This window comes from Salvelinus sp. IW2-2015, linkage group LG32 (genome assembly GCF_002910315.2).
Source record: "Salvelinus sp. IW2-2015 linkage group LG32, ASM291031v2, whole genome shotgun sequence".
NCBI lineage: Eukaryota > Metazoa > Chordata > Actinopteri > Salmoniformes > Salmonidae > Salvelinus > Salvelinus sp. IW2-2015.
This window is the reverse complement of record NC_036871.1, coordinates 22,412,656-22,431,128: the sequence shown is the minus strand read 5'-3', so window position 1 is coordinate 22,431,128 and position 18,473 is coordinate 22,412,656. Positions and strand designations below refer to the sequence as shown.

General features: G+C 40.6%; 1 protein-coding gene across 1 annotated transcript in view; it reads right to left on the bottom strand.

The window, feature by feature from the left end:
* Positions 1-8,796, bottom strand: part of si:ch211-207d6.2 (sickle tail protein homolog) — an 85,396-nt gene extending 76,600 nt beyond the window's left edge. The window contains exon 1 of the mRNA XM_070436563.1: positions 8,222-8,796. Within this exon, the coding sequence (XP_070292664.1) occupies positions 8,222-8,444 (223 nt within the window). The 5' untranslated portion in view covers positions 8,445-8,796. The remainder of the gene's footprint in view (positions 1-8,221) is intronic.
* Between the last annotated feature and the right edge of the window lie 9,677 nt (positions 8,797-18,473).

Sequence of the window (18,473 nt, the reverse complement as noted above, 5' to 3'; positions counted from 1 at the left end):
GACATGTACCATGGGCCTACATTCCCCAAAAATTGTAATTTGGTCTTGTGTTTCATGAGAAGAAGATGTTGGAAGTATTTCTTAGCATATTAGGTTACAGTGCCTTCAGAAAGTTTACTTATTTATTAAAAATGAAATACAGAAATATCTAATTTACGTACACTATATATACAAAACTATGTGGACACCCCTTGAAATTAGTGGATTCCGTTATTTCAGACACACCCATTGCTGACAGGTGTATAAAATCGACCACACAGCCATGCAATCTCCATAGACAAACATTGGCAGTAGAATGGCCTTACTGAAGAGCTCAGTGATTTTCAATGTGTCACCGTCATAGGATTCCACCTTCCCAACAAGTCAGTTTGTTAAATGTCTGCCATGCTAGAGCTGTCCTGGTCAACTGTAAGTGCTGTTATTGTGAAGTGGAACATCTAGGAGCAACAACGGCTCAGCCACGAAGTGGTAGGCCACACAAGCTCACAGAACGGGACTGCCGAGTGCTGAAGTGCGTAAAAATAGTCTGTCCTCGGTTGCAACACTCACTACTGGGTTCCAAACTGCCTCTGGAAGCAACGTCAGCAAAATAACTGTTTTTTCGGGAGCTTCATGAAGTGGGTTTCCATGGCTGAGCAGCCACACATAAGCCTAAGATCACCATGCACAATACCAAGCATCGGCTGGAGTGGTGTAAAGCTCGCCACCATTGGACTCTGGAGCAGTGGAAACGGGTTCTCTGGAATAATGAATCCCGCTTCACCATCTGGTAGTGCGACGGACGCATCTGGGTTTGGCAGACGCCAGTAGAACGCTACCTGCCTGAATGGAATAATGGTCTGGGGATGTTTTTCATGGTTCAGGTTAGGCCCTTTACATGCTGACCAGACTGGACACGTCGCGTGCACGAGCGTTGCAAAATAAATTTAGAAATCCATGTTATTCAATTATTGCGCGTACGCACCAACGAGCGTCTGCGTTGCCAAGGGCTAAAATAGAAGTCATTCCTATTTCTGACGCAGATCGCGCTGCAAGTCCTGCCTCTCCCTTCTCATTAGTTTATAGAAGCAGGTACCCACGTGCCATCTCCTCATTGGTTATACCCACGTGGGTGATTGAAAGACTAAATGTTTTGCCGGTTGTCGTGGTAATACTATGAAAGTTTAGATGCCAATCACCATATAAGTTCAAAGATGAAAAAGCCTGGAAGGAGGAGAGATGACTAGAAATGATTCGGTTGGCCGTTTTATGTGTGGATTAATTGTCGTAGTAGAGGACCTTGTGCATTTCAGGTAAAATAACTCAATGTTTATATCCCAGGACAAATTAGCTAGCAACAGCAAGCTAGCTAAATAGGAGAAATTAGCTAGAAAGTGCAAGCTAACTAGCTAAATTACCATACATGTTTAATGCTTTTCGACCTGTCCCCAAATTAATGTAATTGGTTCAGAGTTTGTTTTGATATTTTAACCTGCGTGTCATGATCGCGTTTGGTGTAGGGGGACAAAATAAATGTATGCACGATAGCGCATGCGCATAGCCGGTTTGGGTTCTGTGTTAGAATGTAAAAGTCATTGAGTGGCACAGCCAAAGCCCAGATTTAAATTCCATTGAAAATCTGTGGAAAGACTTGAAGATTGCTGTTCACCTCCGCTAACTACCTAATTTAACAGAGCTTGAGAAAATCTGCAAGGAAGAATGGGAAAAAAATCCCCAAATCCAGATGTGCAAAGCTGATACAGACATACCCAAGACGACTCAAAGCTGTAATTGCCGCCAAAGGTGCTTCTACAACGTATTGACTCAGGGGTGTGAATACTTATGTAAATGAGACATTTCTGTATTTCATTTTCAATACATTTGCAAACATTTCTAAAAACATGTTTTCACTTTGTCATTATGGGGTGTAGATGGGTGAGAAATATTTTTAATCCATTTTGAATTCAGGCTGTAACTCAACAAAATGTGGAATAAGTCAAGGGGTATGAAAACTTCCTGAAGACACTTTGCATCTACTGGTATAGTGTGGCCATCTTTGAATGCATCATCGTTATTTTCTAAAACTCTTTAAGGACTACTGTGATGAGTGCATAGAGCAAATTGGGAGTGAATCTGACTTTGTCTATGAGAAGATTTTTTGATTATTTTAAGCATTAGCGCTCCATAGTCAAAAAAGTTACGTTTCCTTTTTTATATCAATGCCAAACTTAACATGGTTCATCGTGGTAATGTCTTTGATGACGCAAAAAAAGTTTCAGTGTACAAAGGATTTAAATAAACACGTAAAATCTGATTTCCTGATTTATCAAAAACTCCGGCATCTCTTAATCAATCCCTTAGCTTTTCTCAAACTGCACTGAACAAAAATATAAACGCAACATCAAACAATTTAAAAGATTTTACTGAGTTACAGTTCATACAAGGAAATCAGTAAATTGAAATAAATTCATTATTCCCTAATCTATGGATTTCACATGACTGGGCAGGAGCGCAGCCATAGGCCTAATCATTTGTAATGTAATCATTTGGGAGCCAAGACCACACACTGGGGAGCCAGTCCCAGCCAATCGGAATTAGTTTTTCCCTTTATAACAGACAGAAAAAGTCTGCGGTTGTGAGGCCGGTTGGATGTACTGCCAAATTCTCTAAAACAACGTTGGAGGTGGCTTATGGTAGAGAAATTAACATTCAATTCTCTGGCAACATCTCTGGTAGACATTCCTGCAGTCAGCCTGAAAATTGAACACTCCCTCATAACTTGAGACATCTGTGGCTTTGTATTGTGTGACAAAACTCCATATTTTAGAGTGGTCTTTTATTGTCCCCAGCACAAGGTGCACCTGTGTAATGATCATGCTGTTTAATCAACTTCTTGATATGCTACACCTGTCAGGTGGATGGATTATCTTGGCAAAGGAGAAATGCTCACTAACAGGGATGTAAACACATTTGTGCACAACATTTTTGCGAAAGAAGCTTTTTGTGCGTATGGAACATTTCTGTGATTTTTTATTTTAGCTCATGAGACATGGGACCAACACTTTACATGTTGCATTTATATTTTTGTTCAGTATAAGTTAGGAGGTAACATGGGTCTACATACCCAAATTTGGTGTTATTTGGACTTAAGGTTCATGAGAAGCTTTACAAAATGTCCAGGTTGGAGGAAAATCTGTCCTAACAAAACTTATGGGTCCTTGAGGCAAATTTGTTCAGCATGAAGAAATACACCTACCTACAGTACAAAGTTTCAAGCCTCTAGGTCAAACGGGGCGACAGATATTTGGGTTTAAGTGAGACCGCATATAGGCCAATCGGTGCCATTCTTTTTGACCAAGTTACTCATGGCCTCTACATACAAAGTCAAATAACTCAAGTATAGATTGGTAATTAGAAAAAAAGTTACCAAGCTACAGTATACTTGAGTTATTTGATCAATTAAAAGCTGTGAACCCCTAATTATAGGGTATAAAGGCAGTCTGTTCTAGAGGAGGCAGACTACATATTGTTGATATTGTGAGACTTGAGTTGTTTTTTATCTGATGCACTTCACTGAGTCTGAAGGCTGGGACATTCAGCCTTGAAAATATGCTATGAAATAGTATGTGACAAGGTTTTGAGCTAGAAAATGAATATCTTATGAGACCGTTTTGAAAGATGAGTCCTGGGAGAGCAAAGCAATACCGTAGTAATATTTTATTCTTCCTTTCTGTCTGCTCACAAGGCTACTTCCCCATCCTTTTAAGACCCCTCATTCACTAGTTATGCATCCCTTTTCCTATGTAGTGCACCAAGGGATCTGGTCAAAAGTAGTGCTCTGTGTAGGGAATTAGGGTGCCATTTGGAAAGAGCCTAGCTCTATCAACTCATACAGCCCTACTGATCACTGACTTTAACACAAGTTATCCCAAGGATTTCCCCTCCCCCTTTTTACACTCCTGAAGGATGTTGGCATGTCTGTTAAGTGAATTTTCACTTATCTTTCAATTATCTAGATAGCCCAACAATTTAATCAAAAACCTATTCCCGTATCCATCTCATGTAAAGACATGGGGAGGTACGCCACACCCACTTTAAATCAAAACCTGTGTTCAATGTAATTTACTTAATTGACCCTTCAGTCAGTTTTCAAAGATGTTGAGAGGGTGGAATTGATGTGCTGCCTGAAATAGCCTATAGCCTACTATATACAGTATAACACTGTTGGCATACTGTAGCAATAAAACACCTAATAAACACAAACTTTCACAATAATCGATGCCTCACATGACATCAACCTGTTGCTTGGTTCAGGGTAGCATTTTATAAATTGCATAGAAGTCTGAACTGATCCTTTACTGTTTAATACATGCCCTATTATGCTCATTATCAGCTGTTATTAACTTTGCCAACCACAGTTTCCAAATACATTTTCTTTATTGGTAATTTGGCATGCTATCACAAAGACTAGTTAAATAAATTTGAATTACAACAGTTTCAGTAACCTCGTGTGAACTTGACCAAACATGGCTTTAGGGTATGCTCTAATCAGTTTATACAGAATGTGCTTACTTCTTCTCTCCCTAGCTTGTTCATCCTTGTTGCATGACTTAGATCTCACATTATGCCCCCAGCACTAGTATGCGGGGGAGTGTTTTTAATAACTGTCTTGGTGGGGGCTGTCAAGCATGTGGTGTGCAACAAAACGTTACAACAATAAAAGCATGGAACATGAACGTCCTTACATACTTACTGTAACAGGTTATGGACACCAAGAGAGAGGGACATCCAGAATTTGTATTACATTTTTTTGTAGCCTGGGTGGCTCCATTAGCTATAATAACATACAGCTACAGGCTGTATGTACGCTCCTCTATTGGCCTGTGAATCTACCAGAGGGAAGAAAAACAAACGCCAATAAAAACTTTCATTTTAAAGGGTTCTTTTAAAGTAAATATCTGCAGGGTAGCTGGGTAGTTACTGTAAGTCAATCTGAGTCAATCATAAACTTGGAAGAGAAGTGGCACAGTTCTAGTTATAAGGAGTAATTTGGAGAATTAGGGATGGTTTTCCGAATGGGAGAGCAGGAATTTCTATTGTTTATGAGAACACTGGCCTCGATGATGTCATCTGTATGCATCTCATCCCGAGACTAAACCAAAGCCACAGAAATAGCCATGTCACGCCAGTATCACCTAAATCATTATTAACAAGGGAACAAAATGAAGTTAAATCAACTGAGCAGCTGTTTCAGATGTGTTGAGTTCATGAAAGCATGCATCACTGTTGTGGCTATAAAAAAGACACATGTCATTAGGGCTGTAGTGTAGAGGCTGTAGAGGTGGGGGTTGGGACGGACGGGACCGGGCAGACTTCCGTCTGATCTGAAATCATGCAGCTGTCAGAGCGAATCAGAATCAGGGTCTGCGAGCTAGGCTGCTGCCTGAGATGACACAAGGATTGCCATAATTAACAGATCACATGGGTTACGTAACTGAAAATGAAGTGACTTGGTCAAAATGAAAAAGGTCTGTTAGATCCAATAATACACAGATAAGGGTTTTTTAGGCAATAAAGGATACAATGTAATGAAAAAAAGTATAATTCACATCCTAAATCCATTTCTACTCCACATCATGACAAACAGTCTTCATGTTACAATTGACAGAGCACTTAGGTTAAATTTCACAAGAGGATTGTACATTTCAGTGGATAATTATTCTGATAATAATACCATCAGATTTGCCCATTAGTTTAATCTAGTGGATATTGATGTTTAAAAGTATGAACTTTAAAACCTGTCAACACTTGCTCAGAAACCCATCTCTATCTTTGGAAACAAGGTGTTGATAAAGACACCAGTATCTTTATCTAAAAAACAGGCATCCACTTTGAAGCTGAAACCTGAGAAAGCCTGTTGAGAACGGTCTTTGCTTTAACCCTATCAGCCCCAAGACTCCAGCAAAAAGTTGGCTTTTCATTTACCTGCGTGTTTCCCCCTTATATTTAGCCTCTCAATTAAGTGTTTTACAATTATTTTCAGGACAACCAGGGCTACAAGTAGAACAGATAACAATTTGACATAAAGTTACATTCGTGACAAATGTCAATAAAAACTAAGGTCCGCCAAAGCAAAAACCTGATAACAATGAATTTATATGAATACTGTACGTACAGAAATGGTTTGCTCAATGGGAAATGAATATCTAACTAAATATCTGACAACTGTGTGGAGTTTGGAGTTTGTGACAGCAACTATGTGAGCTTATTACAGTATCATAGACACTACAGTATGTCCTGTGATTTCCTATGATCTTCTATGTAGAAGAACCCCTTACCTTCTAACGACTCTTGTGTAGCATGTGAGAGTCAGAGAAAAACGTGTTCGTGGGAGTCTCAGCTTTTCATAGATTGCTTTTAATAGTTTGTAGCTCAAATCCTTTGGACTCTACAGACGATTTTGTAAAAAGACCTGTCCCCGCGGCTCCTTCGCGATCTGTCCTTGTCTCACAAACACCGCTGTTGCTCAGCCACCGTTAATCACACAGGCTAATGGTTGGTATCTACGGATGCGGAAAATAATATACGAAAACAATGGTACAACCCAGACTGTAGCTTTAACAGACAATGTATAAAAGGGGTTAGAAGGCACAAAACTCATCAGGTTAATACTACAGTTTTGGGTGATCTTGCAGCTTAGATATTGAGATATGCACTGATAATTACCACCAGACTGTGTCCAGTGGCAGGCATTGTGATGCGCCAAAAGATTTAGATCAAAAGAAAACAGTGTAATTATTATTTGACAAAAAATATAGAGCAACTGGCAGCAACATGCTGAATTGTGAGTAGCTACAACTTACATTTGAATATTAGAATTGACAATACTAACTAAAACACAATAAACAACAGATGTAGACAATGAAAGATGAGATCATCATCAACTGTTAAGCAGGCGAACCATGGCTGGGAGGGCCCTCATGATGAATCATTCACACACTAAAACTCAACAGGTTATTTACTCCCAACTAAATTGCAAAACTACTACCACTCACGATAGAAGACCAGGTTCAGTACTATTCTATTTTAAGTCTACTTTATGTAACTTGCATGTGACAGCAAGTGTGAGAGGATTTTAAGCCAAGGGCTCAGTGTGAGAAATACAGTTTGTCACAATGTATGGAGAAAGGGAAGACATTTCAAAAATAGGCTGGTTAAAGGGTAGTTTAGCAGAACAGTCTTGTATCATGTCCTGAGAGGAGAGCAGAGGATTAGTGTTCAGATCTTTCTCCGAATACATGGTGTTAAGCCTGCCACTGGCAGCAACTGACGATAGATAGACAGCCACAGGAAATGTCATCTGTTAGTTATAGGCCATGTATCGCAGCCATTGTTCGTCAGCTCAAATTATATATTAAACCTAGAGGGAACCTGAGTTCACTCACAGCCTCATTTGTACCCTGGATAGTGTGAGAATTTTTTTTTTCTCTATGCGACTGATTCCAGCTGCAGAGTTGGCAAGGTTAAATTCAAAACGGTAAAATTTGCAATCAGAGGGTCTGCAGCAGCAGTTACTTTTGAACCGGGACAGGAGATTAACCCAACTTTACTGAAAGAGAATGTGATGATAAGAGGGGGAATGTAACTAATCAGCACAATGAGAGCTAAAAGGGTTGACCCCTGGGCTTAATCCACTGGCTGCTGAGGTGGCCTAGGCAGAACAATGTGGCCAGACTCATGTGCTTCACCCAGGAATGCATTACAATACAAAATAGCCCTCTGACAGGGTGATCTAAGCCCTCCACATACTGTACAGTAATTGTGTATCTTCTCTCTCTGTGTGTGTGTGTGTGTGTGTGTGTGGTGTGTGTGTGTGTGTGTGTGTGTGTGTGTGTTGTGTGGTGTGTGTGGTGTGTGTGTGTGGTGTGTGTGTGTGTGTGTGTGTGTTTGTGTCGGCGTTGTTCGGCGTGTAGGTGAGGGCGATAGAGAGAGTGTGAGAGTGTTGGTGGGGTGATCATGACTGATGCACAGAGGCATGTACTGTTGGCTACAGTAGCACTGTACATAATCAGATTCCATTTGTGGTGTATTGACTTTGACACAATGTCATTGTCAATACAATATCCTATGGCTCATACAGTACATCATCAGAAAACAATGAGTTAGTAAATTACTACTAAAGTCTTGCAGTACAGTAGTAAGTGCCTTAGACTATAAGCTTAAAGACTTTGAGAGTTCCTACCTTTGGGTGTGATGGAGCTGGACTGTTGGTGTCCTTCCTCCAGGGGTGTCTGCTGGACAGGTTTGGGTCTCACTACATGTAGGTTCCCCTCACTCCCAGCCCTCATCAGCCTCTCCCCGACCCGCAGCATACAGGAGCGGTTACCCACCGGGCAATCCTTCCTCTGAGAGGGCTGCTTGGACCCTGCCGAAGGTCTGCCCAGCCTGGAAGACTTGGATGTCATCTTTCCACCGTCAACAAGAATTCCGGTCAGATACTCCAGGACGTCTTATATATCCCTCTAGCTGGCTCCTCTCACACACTTCTGTCAGTCTGTCAGTCCAGTTGGTAATCAAACTCTCAGTAGTCGGAGTGCCAAGCCTTGACCGGACACGGAGGATTAGCTGTCTGTCGCCTACAAGAAAAAAGTATCTTTAGACAAAGCCCAGCTCCTTAGTTAGATAGGACGTAGTTCATCAGCATGATTCCACATGTGCACTCTGCTGTGCTGTGCCTTGCAGTACAACGGTCTGTGAGTCTGCATTGGGAGAGTCAGAAGCCTCACAAGCTCTCTCTGTGTCGCTGTCCTATTGCTGTTTCTCTCTCTCTTTCTCCCTCTTATTGCTGTCCCTCTTTCTCTCTCTCCTATTGCTGTCCCTCTCTCCTATTGCTGTCCCTCTCCCTCTCTCTCTGTTAATCTCTTCACATGCTTATAGTAAATTATGCTTAGATGATCCCACACTGGTGACAAATTACCTCTAATCTAGTCGAACGGATGCCAGGGTAAAGGTAAAACCCTTCCTTAATATGAAGGTAATCTCAGCACGGAATGTTTAGCCTACACAGTATTAATGGCATAAGGTTGCAGAGAGCACAGATGATTACAGTTTAACAGTTGTCCTGCATCTGCTGAGTAGGCATGGATGCCAGCGCATGCAGGCAGCTACAACCTCACTAAGTAGTGTGTAGTGAGCTCTGCTCTCTGATAGGCTGCCTCAGGGAAATCTGCTTGCTGGTTAGTAGAGAGTTCACATCAGAGACGACAGATATAGAGGTAAACTAACAGATAAGTTGTAATTTAAGACAATGGTAGGCTACATAGAGACAACAGGGAATTGGTTCATTGTTAGAATATAGCTGAATAATTTGTGTTTTTTTGGGGACAAAATCCAAACAGTTGATGTGGGTTTAGATGACAGGAGAGATTGGATGTGTTAGAACATGCCATGACAGAAAACAGTAACAACTCAAATACAAAATACAAATAAATATAATATATTACAAGTAAATAAAAAAGCTGGTTATATATCAAATATAACATCTTATTTGACAATAAAAGGTCAGATAAAACACCTTACTGTAGCATAGCGTGCACATGTCAAAATCCACCTGAATAACATGACATGAAAGCAATTATAGAAAATCAAACCCCATTAGAACCAACCAGACAAATCTGACAAATCTGAAGAAAAAAAAACAGTAGAACCAACCAGACAAATCTGAAAAAAATACACCACGCGCAAGTGTCACACCCTGATCTGTTTCACCTGTCTTTGTGATTGGCTCCACCCACCTCCAGGTGTCACCTGTTTTCCCCATTAGTCCCCGGTGTTTTTAGCCCTGTCTCTCTGTGCCAGTTAGTCTTGTTTTGCCAAGTCAACGAGCGTTTTTCCTAGCCCTCCTGGTTTTGACCCTTCCTGTCCTGATACCGTATCCACCTGCCTGACCACTCTGCCTGTTCTGACCTCGAGCCTGCCTATCGCCTTGTACTGTTTTCACTCAGACCTGATCACTGAACCCCTGCCTGGCCTGACCTCGAGCATGCCTATCGCCTGGTACTGTTTGGACTCTGACCTGGTTTATGAACTCTCGCCTGTCCCCAACCTGCCTTTTTGCCTGCCCCTTTTGTTATAATAAATATCAGAGCTCAACCATCTGCCTCCTGTGTCTGCATTTGGGTCTCGCCTTGTGCCCTTATAGCAAGAGACATAATGCAAATGTGCTACCATGCGAGCCAGTCCCCTGTCCTTCCCTCGTTGGAAGGGTCGGGAGCATTCAGGAAGTATAACTGACCCAGTTATGCTCCCAGCCTCTCTGTAGCCTAAAGAAAATTAGGATGTGACAGTCAGATAAACAGAGCCAGGAAATCACAAATGAAAGGCATCATGTCAACTGAATACAATCTCTAAGCCTTCTCTGTGGGCACATTTACAAAACATACATATGTAACAACTTATCCTAAATGTTTGGTTGGGGTTAGTTTAAACATAATAATAGATCTTTAAATAATCCCTTCTATTAAAAGAGTATCTGTAGGTTATTGTGGTGAAATTCATCTGTCTGTGTTGCTGGTTGGAACTATCCTTATAGCCACATAAACCAACAGTACAGGACCTAAATGTGGGGTAATGGACTGTGGTTCAGCCCTGTGGCTCAGCTTCTCACTAAACCAGTGATCTCCACTCTCCCTATCCTACTGGACCTCCTGGAGTTAAACTAAATGATCTGTATTACAATCCTCTATAAAGTCCTGGCCACTTCACAGTTAAATGACCCAGTTCAATCATATAGTATAAGGGACCAATTCTCTCTGTAGTGGTGGTGGAGGAATAGAATCTTCCATTGGACTGTTCCCTCATCGTGATACTGACACGGGATGGTCAAACTTCATCACCACAAGAACAGCCCTGGTTGGCTCCATGGCATTTGGTCATGAGAAAGCATTGCATTGGTAACAGTCCCTAAATACTGGTGACTTAATATTTCTATGGCACTGAAACATTAAAGACAACTACTGCCGTAACCATTTCTGTTGGTGAAAATGGGTTTCTGAAATTCTTACCTTCAAATTGTACGCTAAACATGTCTTGAAGACTATTATTGTCTTCAATAAGAGTAGACAGACCCCCAGACTATCTGAAACACAGCCAAATAATTCCTCAATGTTATATTCATAAACAGGACAGTCACAACTAAGTATATTATTTATTGACTAAACATTTCAGATGTAGACTGTTTATTTTTAAAATCACTGCCCCCAAAATGACCCATCGTGCAATTTTCCCGAGACCAATTTAAATGTCATAGTCTACTATGTGCTAAAACGTTTTTGGGGGTATCTTAACTATACTTTTTTTTTTACAACTTTTACTTCACTACATTCCTAAAAAAAGAATGTACTTTTTATTCCATACATTTTCACTGACACCCAAAAAGTACTTGTTACATTTTGAATGCTTAGCACGACAGAGAAATTGTCTAATTCCCATTTATCAAGAGAACATCCCTTGTCATCCCTACTGCTTCTGATCTGGCAGACTCACTAAACACACATGCGTCATTTGTAAATGTCTGAGTGTTGGTGTGTACCCCTGGCTAGCCGTCAATTAAAAAGATAAGAAAACGGTGCCGTATGGTCTGCTTAATATAAAGAATGTGAAATGATTTATACTTTTACTTTTGATACTTAAGCATATTTTAGCAATTCTACTGGGTGACATTCACTTTTACTTGAGTCATTTTCTATCAAGGTATTTTTACTTTTACTCAAGTATGACAATTGGGTACTTTTTCCACCACTGAAAACACTATGTTCTAAAGTGTACACGCAGTATATGCAATACAGAAGCATAGGACCATATACTTTAGATAAGATGCATCATTAATTGTCATCATAATAATTAAGATCACTGTCCTGGCTCTCTGTGTCATGTATAGGTTTGTGGTCTATTTGCAGGCTAATGTCCCAAAATATCTCCCACCACGTGTTACAGAGGGAGACAGTTTCTGCTGTCATGATTCTCTGAAGCAGGAATAAAATGGCTTTAATAGGGGTTTATTTTCAGCAGTCCAACACTCTCCCTTCATGTCTTGAGGAAGGGCCAAGGGGGTTTCCCTAGCCCTGAGAAAGGGTATACACACACAGGCAGGGAAGCACACAGAGGTCCATAGCTATCCTCTTAGGGTTATAGGAATATAACTGTCACAAGTAGTATAACCAGTATGTGGTGGGCACTTGACTGGGCACTGTTTACCAATGGGGCAATTTGATCAATTCAAAACTAAATAAAGCCTTGTATAGAAATGGCAGAAATATTATAGGGAATGCTTAAACATTTATACCACTGAGGGTTAAACATCACCTTTATGTAGCTAATAGTCAATGACAGGTGTTGATAGCGTGACACATTCTGTGCTTTTCACAGCACATTGCTCACAAAGGCTATAGGGTGATTTTTTCAATGTAAGTGAATGTTGGTATGTACTGTATTCTTAAATATCCCAAATCTATTGAGAACCAGATAATTGTAGCTCTACTCTGGTTTTGTTATTGATACTGAATTACTTATTTAAGGTGGGATCCTGGAACCAGCATTTTTTTTTTTAAAGAACTGTCTTCTCAGAGCTCTCTCTGGGGCCCTCGTGTGGTCATACATGTATCATATTTGGTACATTTTTCAGACCCTTTCTAAAATGATTGGCCATTGGAAGAAGCCTCACCTCTGATTACACCAGTTTTACCTTACAGTAGTCATATACTATGCTTCATCAGTCAATGTAAAAACACATTTTAAGTTCCAAAACATTACATTATATGCAACATTAACTCGTTGGTTTCTAAATGAAACCAACAAACCATGCAGCTCTTTTCTGGAGGACTCAGAGAAACAGAGGGCCCTTTATTCCTGCTTGCCAAGTGACTTATGGTTTAATGATTTTATTCCCACTCTTGGCCACAGAAACGGATGGATGCGTCCAGGAGAGTTTACTATCACAGAGAAATGACAGAGGACAGGAAGGGAGGAAATGTATTAAAATAAAGTGTTTCCTCTCCACTAGGCCCTGATGTAAAAGTGTCGCCAATTCAGTCAATTTCTCCACAGACTGGGCATAAAATGGTTGTGTGTCATAATCATTAAGGAACCGTTCTAGTTTTTTTAATGTAATTGAAGCACATTGTAATGGTCTCAACTAAGAAGGGATATAATATGGCTGAGGCTCCTCTTCTCAAAAGACTTGTGACCATTTCAGATCATATTGCTATGCCTGTGATGTCATCACATAAAACATCAGAGATGATGTTGGGGGGAACAGATGATATAATATTATGGAACTAAAATATTTGTAATCTGAATCATATACAATTCGTATTCTACCCCCTAAAATCAGTTTTAAACCTTCTGTATGACAACACTCCTCTGCTCCCACAAACAAACCATATGTCAGATTAAAACCTCAAAGTGTCAGATGCTCCTAAACCTCTGACTAAGTAATTACTTTTTTTTATTTGCATATGGAGGCTTTGCAGTTCGGATTATTTTAGTATGGGACGCCATTTGTTCCAAATATTCACATTTCCTCTGTTGTGATGTTATTGTCGCTGGCTATTGTGGGTGGGCTGGCCTAAAAGAGCTTTGTTTTGATTTATTTTCCATCCAATCTGGCCCTCTGTGTGTGGACCATGTTGTGATCCCATGGGGTTAATTTGCTGACTCTGTCCCCTTAACACATCGCCTGCTGTGGGCTCTGTCTGCCTCTGAATGATTGGGTCATGTGCTGCTAGGCTTAATCTACTTTGTGCCTGGGGTATTTAGTGATTTCATCATGCCTTGGCTTTCCCCACTTGAGCTCCCCACTTGAGCTATGATGTCAATTTTTACTTTCTAGTCTATTTTATAGGCTGCAGCTATGTGAGGTGATATTTTGGATGTTTCAGATTTTTTGTCTCAAAGCAGATGGCACTTGATTCTGATTAAATCACACAGTATGGAAAATACTGGAATGGAAAATGGAAAATATGGATGTTGATCATTTTACATTTCTTAGAATTTTTTATTTGTTTTATGATTCAATACTGCTAACATGCTATGCTGCTTGGAAATTAAATCGTTTACATTATGGCAACAGCGCTGTTGGATAATTGGCTGAGTGCCCAACTCTGCCTTGGTTGGTTGATTAAAAAACAACAGCTTTGCTGACTTGAATAGAACAGAGAATTAATAATATCAAATACTGGGGTACTGCTTAACAAATGCCATGCAAGCTGTTGTGGTTATTATCATTACAAATGTGTTACTTAAGCCCACAGATTACAATATTTAACTTTACCACAATTCGCATCAACAGATTGACTCATGCAGCCTTTGCTTAAACGACAAACGTGATAAACGTGCAGTTTATCGCTGCARGATTGAATTCCCAATGAGGTACTATCCTATCACCACTAGAGGGCAACATGTATTCTAAAACTCTGCACCGTCAAATCACTGTTACAAAGGGAGAATCTAAATTGGAATTCTGTCCTCTCCTCGCCTCCTCTTGAAAAAGGTCAAAGGTAATCAGATGTGCAGAGAAAACGTGGATACTAATGTGCTTGTATGAAATGAAACTCTCCTCCAACTCTCCCGAGGGCTCCCGAGTGGCGCGGTAGTCTAAGGCACTGCATCTCAGTGCTAGAGGCATCACTACAGACACCCTGCTTCAATTCCAGGCTGTATCACAACCAGCTGTGATTGTGCACAATTGGCCCAGCATCGTCAGGGTTTCTCCAGGGTAGGCTGTCACTGTAAATAAGAATTAATAATACAAAAAAATAATACAAAAAATCTCTAGTGTATCAAGAAAATTCTATCACATAGGGGGAAACACAAAATACATGTGTAAAAAGAAATGTAGATAGTTGTGCTATACATTTTATAGATAAAAGCATAAGTAGCGTATTGTTTTTAAATGTGTGCATTCTTTTCTCATCTGAGAAAAACAACAGCTGTTTCAAAGTGTGTGTGGTGGATTTCAAAACTCTACCGCAGTAGAATACACGAATTGACACTCTCCTACATATGGCGACAGCTTAACAGTTTTTCCGGGTCATGGAGGAGAGAAGGACGGAAGCCTGGAGGAGAGGACAAAATATCAGTCATTCATAGGCCGAATCATTTAAATTCTATGAAAATGGAACGGTAAATCACAACAGAACAGAAAGACCGGACTAGCCTACCGATAATGTTGTTTAATTTGTTTAGGATGTATTATGTTGCTGACACAACATCTAAACTCAGCAAAAAAAGAAACATCCCTTTTCAGGACCCTGTCTTTCAAAGATAATTCGTAAAATCCAAATAACTTCACAGATCTTCATTGTAAAAGGTTTAAACACGGTTTCCCATGCTTGTTCAAAGAACCATAAACAGTTAATGAACATGCACCTGTGGAACGGTCGTTAAGACACTAACAGCTTACAGACGGTCGGCAATTAAGGTCACAGTTATGAAAACTTTGGACACTAAATAGGCCTTTCTACTGACTGAAAAACACACAAAAAAATTATGCCCAGGGTCCCTGCTCATCTGCGTGAACGTGCCTTAGGCATGCTGCAAGGAGGTATGAGGACTGCAGATGTGGCCAGGGCAATAAATTGCAATGTCCGTACTGTGAGACACCTAAGACAGCGCTACAAGGAGACAGGACGGACAGCTGATCGTCCTCACARTGGCAGACCACGTGTAACAACACCTGCACAGGATCGGTACATTCGAACATCACACCTGCAGGGCAGATACAGGATGGCAACAACAGCTGCCCGAGTTACACCAGGAACGCACAATCGCTCCATCAGTGCTCAGACTGTCCCCAATAGGCTGAGAGAGGCTGGACTGAGGGCTTGTAGGCAGGTCCTCACCAGACATCACCGGCAACAACGTCGCCTATGGGCACAAACCCAACGTCGCTGGACCAGACAGGACTGTCAAAAAGTGCTCTTCACTGACGAGTCGCGGTTTTGACTGACATGGGGTGATGGTCGGATTCGCGTTTATCGTTGAAGGAATGAGCGCTACACCRAGGCCTTTACTCTGGAGCGGGATTGATTTGGAGGTGGAGGGTGCGTCATGGTCTGGGGCGGTGTGTCACAGCATCATCGGACTGAGCTTGTTGTCATTGCAGGCAATCTCAACGCTGTGCATTACAGGGAAGACATTCTCTTCCCTCATGTGGTACTCTTCCTGCAGGCTCATCCTGACATGACCCTCTAGCATGACAATGCCACCAGCCATACTGCTCGTTCTGTGCGTGATTTCCTGCAAGACAGGAATGTYAGTGTTCTGCCRTGGCCAGCRAAGAGCCCGGATCTCAATCCCATTGAGCACGTCTGGGACCTGTTGGATCGGAGGGTGAGGGCTAGGGCCATTCCCCCCAGAAATGTCYGGGAACTTGCAGGTGCCTTGGTGGAAGAGTGGGGTAACATCTCACAGCAAGAACTGCCAAATCTGGTGCAGTCCATGAGGAGGAGATGCACTGCAGTACTTGATGCAGCTGGTGGCCACACCAGATGCTGACTGTTACTTTTGATTTTGACCCCCCCTTTGTTCAGGGACACATTATTCCATTTCTGTTAGTCACATGCATGTGGAACTTGTTCAGTTTATGTCTCAGTTGTTGAATCTTGTTATGTTCATACAAATGTTTGCGCATGTTAAGTTTGCTGAAAATAAACGCAGTTGACAGTGAGAGGACAATTCTTTTTTTGCTGAGTTTATAATGAATGCTGACTTTAACACATAAACAAAGTCAACGCATAGCATTGTAACGGTAAGGTCCTATGCAAAGGAAAAACAAAATCTTGACKTCTTTAAACTGTCAATTACAATTAAAGTGTTTCAAATGCAGTGAACATGCTTTTCTTACATGCCTCTGAATTACATCAGAAACAATTATATAAATTAGTGTCATAGGGTTCACAATGTCTCATGTTTTCTCTATTGAAGAAACACACTTACCAAACACTTCACTGGTGCACTACGCCATCACAATTAGCAAATCAAATTACTGGGACAGCCCATTAATGCACTATGGGTAACCTATGTGCTTCATCAATAGAAATCACCAGCATTACTGGAGCTGATGGGGTGAAGTCTGTTTTCCAATATGTATTTGATAGAGCAATTATGCATGCACAATCTAACTTGTTAGGATTAGATAATCTTCTTTGAATCCATTATTTTCAAACATTAGCAAATGTGTCCCAAAATTCATCCTTTGTTCAAAAAAAAAGTATTGGTTGAATAAATTATAAATGTTTTAATCTCCAATGCATGGGGAAATTTATTTTTTTAATAAGACACACTTATATTTCCTGTAGTAGTTGTTAACCAGTGTTACTGAATGGAGAACCCCGTGTCGTTCTTCCTTAAAAATGTGACATTGTTCTGGGCTGCAGATGGCCTATTGTTCTCACCCAGTATGGTCAGGAAAAATATGGACTCTGACAAGTTTCCCCTCAAAACCAACAGTTTGAAAAAACAATAACAATAGATTTCAATTCTGTTTAAGTTAGTTAAACTTACAAATACTGTATGTGAACAACCATGAATACATAATACAATCTCTATGTATGTTGTGAGGTGTTGCTAAATAAGATGTTTGAGACAATTGCTTCAGTGGTGGTCAACCCCCACCCCCCACACATCCCTCCCCTGAGTCTCCACGGCGGTTAGGCTATATCCCTATTAACGTGTGTGGTATTGATCTTCAGTGTGATTCCATTCCAAAACCACACAGCTGTGAGGCACTGAATCTTAAAACAGAATATCTCAAACAAAGACTTCACATTCCAGAAAATAGGATTATATTCACTAGTAAAAACAGAAAAACAAATAATAATACCATCACCTTCTATTCATTGGACTAAACTGTTTTTGATTAATTAAAGTGCCATACTGCCTAGCCCTCAGGGCAGACTCAGATGTACTGTAAGCAACACTGTGTGAAGGGGGGAGGGGAGGAGACATACCTAGTCTGCTGCCTCTGTGACTGGCTATGGATGGGGCTTTACCAGGGGAATAGATTTCAGATTTAGGGATTATGTTGCTCAATCAGACTCTAAGAGATTATGCTATTTAGACAGACTAGGATATTACAACTATTTTCATGTTTTTATATTGTGTGAGAACAATCCATTTTGTGATTAGAGTTTTTCACTAATCTCAGATCCATTCAATTTTAAAATGTGTACAATTTAATTGGCCCTATTTTGCCCTATTTGGCTCAATTTCAATAATCAACAAAAATATGATGAACTGAAATTCACAAGAGTGGTAACAGTGAAGCCTGTCTGGATACAAATTGTTATGTTCACAGGAACAGAATGTTACACATTTGGAAAGGAGTAAATTATAGATCAAATAGTAATCTGAATCAACGAATGCACTCATCATACATTTGCACAAAAACAAGTGCCATCATCTGAAAGTTGCACTTTCAAAGATTCATATTTTGA